The 7,500-nt window shown below is 43.9% G+C and overlaps 1 protein-coding gene across 1 annotated transcript in view; it reads left to right on the plus strand.

The window, feature by feature from the left end:
* The window catches only part of khdrbs3 (KH domain containing, RNA binding, signal transduction associated 3), a 265,883-nt gene that overhangs the window by 252,733 nt on the left and 5,650 nt on the right, over positions 1-7,500 (plus strand). Inside the window, exon 8 of the mRNA XM_063185893.1 lies at positions 5,950-6,008. Coding sequence (XP_063041963.1) covers positions 5,950-6,008 — 59 coding nt within the window. The remainder of the gene's footprint in view (positions 1-5,949; positions 6,009-7,500) is intronic.

The raw sequence follows: 7,500 nt of genomic DNA on the forward strand, positions 1-7,500 counted from the left end.
CACACACACACACACACACACAGTGTTTAATTGCGTCCCCTCTCATCTCATCTTGGACTGCACATTTTAATGAGAGAGACAAGTGTGAGTGGCAGCCACTGATCAGAAGAAAAAAAAACACTGGTGTCATTTTTACTACTTTTTAATGAAAAGAATGTAATTGGCTAGTCAGTCCTTTTTGTTGTTGTTTTATTTCACAGAATACTACTCAACTTTTATAGTAATTATCGTTACTTGGACAAATCCTAACAAACATTTGGCCTTTGAACACTGGCTTTTTCAACTGATGCCAGTTAGACCAATGAGCTTATTTTTTGTACGTTTGCAACGGTCCTTTGCACTTGAAGAAAAAGCTTTGTGTGTGACAGTGAGGTTTTTTTCATCCCAAAGCTGTGCTCCTCAGAACAGTCTCTGTGAGTGAAATAATGAACAAGAACAGAGGAAGAGGGAGTTGGGATAGGTTGAAGGGAGGGAAAGGAGGAGAGGGAGAGAAGAGAAGGGAAATTGGAAAAGGAAAGGGAGGAAGAAAGAGGCTAAACATGGAAGGGTTGTGTAGGTATCGACAAAATGTCACTGCAGAAATTAAAGGTGCCTAACAGCTTTTGGAGAGCAGCTCTCAGAGAGAGACCGAGAAGGGGGGAGAGTGAGACGTGGAGAGAGAGAGAGAAGGAGAGAGAGAGAGAGAGAGAGAGAGAGAGAGAGAGAGAGAGAGAGAGAGAGAGAGAGAGAGAGAGAGAGAGAGAGAGAGAGAGAACCCATACAGTATGTGTCAAAGCCAGGGCTGTCCTTTGTAGGTTCAGGAGGGGCTGACCGCAATTTTGCTGGACAGAAACCTACGGTATCACACACTTGCACGCACGCACGCACGCACGCACGCACGCACGCACGCACGCACACACGCAACACCCATTAAGGTACTACTGTTATGTTTTGTAAAAGGGAAATATAAATGTCTTTTTTCTCTCAAGATATCTCTCTCACAATCTCTTCTCACATGTTGGTTCTTCAGCTGTCTATCTCCCACCCTCAACTTTTTGAGCAACACTTTCGAGCAACCGAATTATAACATTTTATTTGGACAGTTTATCACTGCAACACTTCGTCGGGAGGAATTGGATCAGACGGAGACACATTTCCTTAGTCCTGTTATTGGAAAATGTATAATGCCAATAATGTCGTTGCCCAGCAATGTTGCCCAAAAAGTGGACATGGTGGTAATATAAATAAATAATGAGACGCAGTTTGTGAGGGCAGATTTTTTTTCCTTAAGCCCAAAAAGTTGCCCTGTATGTCATCACCTTTAGAAGTTATTCATTAGTGGTGTCAGTGGCACCTCTCCCACAGTAACTCCTGGAGTCTTGCGGAGGTGGTGGAAACACCTCCAACACGGTAGTGAAGCTCCATAGGAGTCTTTCTGTGAGGAATAGCAATGAATGCACTTCACAGGATAAGATGTGTTCCCTTTCGATTGAGCTACAAAGTAGGATGGATGTAGAAGTTCACCGAGAATGCCCGAAACTGCTATTTACACTCGAAGGCGTGAGACCTGTTTATTAACCAGAGAGATTTAACAAAATGGCGCCGCGCATGAACAAAACAGCAGCGTGGAGATGTGAACAAGAGATGGACCTGAACATTAATCTCTGCGTCCGTCTCTGTTGCTTTCTCTGTCTCTCTCTCTCTCTCTCTCTCTCTCTCTCTCTCTCTCTCTCTCTCTCTCTCTCTCTCTCTCTCTCTGTGTGTCTGTGTCTCGTCTGAGATGGCAATGTCACTGGTATGGCCCTCAGACAAGTCCGCTACCTGCCAAAGCTGCTCAGGCGAGCCGGTTACCGTGGGAGACAGCATGAGTGACAGGCTGGAGAAGGGGACTCAGCTGTTGGGGGGGTAGGGCGGGATGTGTGTGTGTGTGTGTGTCTGTGTCTGTGTGTGTGTGTGTGTGTGTGTGTGTGTGTGTGTGTGTGTGTGTGTGTGTGTGTGTGTGTGTGTGTGTGTGTGTGTCTGTGTCTGTGTGTGTGTGTGTGTGTGTGTGTGTGTTTGTGTGTGTGGCTGTGCTTAGGGGCAACACCGTGTCAGATTGCCATAGCAGCTGTATGATGAATTGCCTCTCCGCTACTGAGTGATACCAGCGCTGGAGAGGGATGCCAGTGGATTGGCCTGTCAGAGGGCACTCAGTACTGGGGGAATGAGAAAGAGGAGGACGGACGACAGGACTCTCTGTGTGTGTGTGTGTGTGTGTGTGTGTGTGTGTGTGTGTGTGTGTGTGTGTGTGTGTGTGTGTGTGTGTGTGTGTGTGTGTGTGTGTGTGCGTGCGTGTGTGTGTGAGAGAGAGGGGGGGGGGGGAGAGAGAGAGAGAGAGAGAGAGAGAGAGAGAGAGAGAGAGAGAGTTTCTGTAAACACTGTAAGTTGCACTACCACTGTTAGAACGAGTAAGTAGGGGAGAGTTAGATTGAGAGAGACAGTGATTGGGGCGGGGGTGTGTAAGGGCATTGACAGATACAGTGATTAAGACTGATATTTAAGGAAGGTAATATTTAAGGGAGAGAGAGAGAGTAACACAGCAAGCACAGCTAGAGCAATGGACTGATGCGTTCACACCGAAAATCTTAGCGGAAAGACAGAACTGTTCAGAGTTTCTTCACGATGCAAGCCAAAAATACGTTTTTTTTTTCCTCTGAGAAACCGTAACGACAGCTAAGATATCAGCATGTTCATTCGGGTATCACAAAATAACATGAAGTAACTTACATAACCTGGTATGAATGCAGGTGGTTTGCAGGTAAGCTCTTTGGTTCCAAACATAAGTGGTGTTGTGCAGGAATTGTCATAAGAACTGTTCGGGAAATGTTCTAGACGTTCTCTTACATTATGTATCACAATGTACGTATATGAGAGAGAGAGAGAGAGAGAGAGAGAGAGAGAGAGAGAGAGAGAGAGAGAGAGAGAGAGAGAGAGAGAAGAGTGATGGAAAAAAAGAGTGAAAGAGAGGTGCACAGTTGAAATGAATAAAACTGAATAAAGTGATAGGCCTATGGGTTAGAGCAAGTAGAGCAGACTGACATGACGGCAATCATAATGCTAAAACATTTTTCTATTTTAATCTTTTTATTTTGGGGCATCGTCCTGTTTCTGGATATTCCTGTATCTGGATCCAGGTACACAGTACATTCTGCTGTGTTAATTCAACACCGTGCGTGTTAAACTGCATGCATGTTTTTTTTTTTTACATTACTCATTTATCTTAACCCCTCCACCTTTTTTATGCCTTTTTAACGGTTATTAATGTCTGTTAAATGTTTTATGTGGGTGTGTGTGTGGGTGTGAGAGGTGTACCACCACTGCAAAACAATTGCCCATACTGGGACAAATAAAGGCTACTACTACTACTACTACTACTAAACTCGCTGTGTACAAAATGTGTAAGCAGGTGATGGCTGAGGAGGTGGAGATGACCAAAATAGCGGGAAACTGTCATGCATTGTGTTGTGCATGTGATTCGGGCTACGCGTGCGTTCCTGTTTCTTTGTGATTGAGATTCAGAAAGATACAGCCAGATACAGTACGTGTGTGTGTGTGTGTGTGTGTGCGTGCCTGTGTGTGTGTGTGTGTGTGTGTGCGTGCCTGTGTGTGTGTGTGTGTGTGTGTGTGTGTGTGTGTGTGTGTGTGTGTGTGTGTGTGTGTGTGTGTGTGTGTGTGATAATGACAAAGAGAGGAAGGAAACATAAGAAAGGAAGCATAAAGCATAAAGACATTTGCTGAGATTCTTGTTCATGCGTAAATGTGTGTGTGTGTGTGTGTGTGTGTGTGTGTGTGTGTGTGTGTGTGTGTGTGTGTGTGTGTGTGTGTGTGTGTGTGTGTGTGGGTGTGGGTGTGTGTATGCGTGCCTGTGTGTGTATGAGAAAGAGAGACAGAGAGAGAGAGAGAGATATTGTGAGAGAATGTGTATGAATACTTGTCTTTGAAAGAAGTGAGAGGCAAAATGAAATGCGACAGAGAGCAGAGATTATGATCCCTGCATATGTGTGTGTAGCCTATGTGTGTGTATGTGTGCATGTGTGTGCGTATGTACACGTGCGACACTATGCACAGTGTCGTTCTCTCGACTCGGAGGAGAATCTCTCAGTTCCTCCCCTTCTCCCTCTTATGTTGGTGCTATTTAGCAATAATTGATCTGGCTGCTCTCCGGGGGCCCATTAGTGAGGGGTTCTGCTCCTGCTTTGGCTGTTCTGTTCGTCTCAGACACAAGGACAGCATTACTGCATGGGCCTACTGGGACCAGTGCCAGGGGCCCAAGTGTCAAGGGGGCTCCTGAAGCACTAGCTTCTCTATATATTTCCCTTCTCGTTTTGCAGTAAAGTCACACTTTTCTTTCACAACTTGTCTTTATTAAGATTTTCTTAAACATAAGCATACAACAACCCCAAACCCCAGGCACAATTTTTTTTTTTTTTTGTAGCCTCTTACTGCAGCAGGGGTAGCCGGCGACCCTATTCACTTGCTGAACATGCTTAACTACATCATAACAACATTGCTGTGACATTACAGAGAGCCATAGTGCTGCGCTAAGGGGTTAAATCGCACTTTTAGCAACAATATGTTCCAATATTTTCTGAAAGGACTACCCTTCCCATACCACCAACAGCGTAGACTCTCACATCTGGCTTAAGATCCTGAATTGTTTTGTACACTAGCAACACCCACTGAGGGGGGGCCTTTCTTGTTGTCGTGCCCAGGGGCCCATGGAATCATAAGCCGTCCCTGCTAAGGCACTGCTATGGCATTGGCACCTGCTATAGAGGTGCTACCACAAGCCTACTGTAGGCAGAGATTCTTTAAGTATAGAGATATGCCAACATAATAGGTTTCTATGGGCACCTAACGCGACCAGGTTCCGGTCTGCCTAAAGGGGCGTGTCATAATGCTCCTACAATGAATAGAACAGTCCTTAGGTCTGCCTAGGTCTCCTAAGGGTGGCCATAATAGAACCAGGAAACAATAGGCCAGTGGAACCTCTCTCTCTCTTCTCTCTCTGCTGTAGGTGTCTCTCTCATTGCCATCGCACTTGTCCCGTTTGCCATTTCACATACAGACACAGTCATGTGGCGTGCAGTCATGTGATAATGAGCTTCTCTAACACACTCGTGCCTGCAACTACACACAGACACAAGAAGACACAGAATCGCAGACGCACACGCGCGCACGCACACACACACACACTAACACACACACACACACACACACACACACTCACACACTCACACACGCACACACACACACACACACACACACACACACACACACACACACACACACACACACACACACACACACACACACACACACACACACACACACACACACACACACACATTTATATTTAGGGTTAAAGTTATTATCCTGAGTGATGTGCATTGTCTGTTCATTTTTGAATGAGTGTCAGTGCATAGGATGAGGGGACATTGAATCAAGTCAATTAAATGTGTTTTGAGAAAGCTCAATTTCACCGCTGTAGTCGAAATGCATTTTATGGGCCTCATGCATATCATTTTGTGGATACAAAATAAAAAAATTGCACCTCCTCTAAAAATTCAAACAACAGCAATTATAGGGTCCCTAAACACAAACCAAGTTGTCCCGAGCACTTCATGTCTTTGGATAGGGTGTGCAGAATTAATTTTATAAAACAAGTACGCTGTGGAATCTTTTGAATTTACCTGCTCAATTTATTCATGTCACGTACTCAAGTATTTGTAAATCTTGTATTATTGTGTTGTGATGAGATCCGTTTTTGTTCACTGATTACTGCCAGTGTCAATATTTGTTTTTTTGCTGCAATTTAATTCTCTCTCTCTCTCTCTCTCTCTCTCTCTCTCTCTCTCTCTCTCTCTCTCTCTCTCTCTCTCTCTCTCTCTCTCTCTCCCTCTCTCTCTCTCTCTCTCTCTCCCTCCACAGCTCAGATGACTACTACGAGTATGGGCACAGTGGCAGTGGGGAATCGTACGACTCATATGGTGAGCCTCCTGACTGGATTAAAATGATTAAACACAGCCACATCACATAGATCAATGCACCAGCATGTAGTCTTGTTAAAAAAAAGCTCCAAAATGACATTTTTGTGCGGTATAGGAGAGAAAACACAATGCAAAACTTTTTTTTTCAACATTTCAGTTATTATATCATGCTATTATTTATTTTCGGCCATATCTTAAGTCTGAATTCATGTACTCAGGTTGCAGTTAGGATGGGTGATGAGAAGTTCACCAAGATAGTGAAAAAATGAATTCAAAGCCGATATGGTGAATCCTTTCTTTCCTCATATCAATTCAGAGGCATGCTGTTATGTGAAAATGTAAAAATGTCTCTCTCCCTCTCTCTCACTAGAGTTGAGAAAATATGTGATGTGAAGTTGGCTAATTAAAAAATCAGAGCACAGACGTGTTACATTTTTCAGTAAATCAAGCATTACTCTATTAATGTGACACAGAGCATGTTGATTGGGTTGCTGTGCTTTTGTGAAATCCAAACGTAAAAGGAGCAATCAGTTCCTCTCCAAATTTGTAGCATATTGTGTTTATGAACCAAAACTGTAGCTCCCGCAGTTGGCTCTTGTGTTCATGAATTTGTGTCAGATTATCTGCAAGATACCGTCCTAGTGGGCTGACTTCAATGGTGATGGAGGAAAAACAATTGGTGGTGATGATTATTTTTGGAGATTAATTTGATTTTGTTTTGTGAATATAAGACTATTATATTTAGCATGTCAGAGTGCTGTGTGTGGTAACAGAGATTAAACGGTACATTAAAAGCACACACTGAAAGGTAGCACAGTAGATAACATTACACATCAGCATTTGAGATGGGACCGGCATGCATAACAAGATGACATGTCCTTGTATCAAAACTCAGAAGACCCGGTTTTAACCCTTTGAGGAGTACCATTACATACTGTATGTGTTTTTGAGTTGTCACTATGATGTCACAAACCCTCTGTAGGATTTTTAACACAGAGTTCTATGGGAGCTTTAGAATGCTCAGGTAAAATTCTAGAACTGGGATAAAATTATTACTCCGGAAGAGGAATGGGATTCAGCCTCAGGGCGCGATCACACAGACAACGGATTTTACAGTAGGAGGCGGATGTGTTCTATTGTTTGTCAATGACAATGAGCGGATTACGCGTCTAATATCAGCGCAAGGCGGGTTGCGGATTCTCTGCCTCTCCGCGCCGGGCAGATCGAGTTGAAAAAAGTTAAACTCAAGGCAGAAAACCGGCGGCGGATTTCCAGATGTTCGATAGGAGAACGTTATCAACATTCATATCAGATTCACTGTCCAACGTTAGGAGAGCAAGAAAAGAGCTCGTCTTCTATTCATTTTACATAGATGAATGGACAAAGCATTTTGTGTATGTTTTCACAACATTTAATGACACAACACCATCGATTAGGCTACGTTGCGAGCATGGGCGGAGTGGGGGGGCTTTTCCTACCGGGAGAATTTTCC

This window comes from Engraulis encrasicolus, chromosome 20 (assembly GCF_034702125.1).
Source record: "Engraulis encrasicolus isolate BLACKSEA-1 chromosome 20, IST_EnEncr_1.0, whole genome shotgun sequence".
In the NCBI taxonomy this organism is placed as follows: Eukaryota; Metazoa; Chordata; class Actinopteri; order Clupeiformes; family Engraulidae; genus Engraulis; species Engraulis encrasicolus.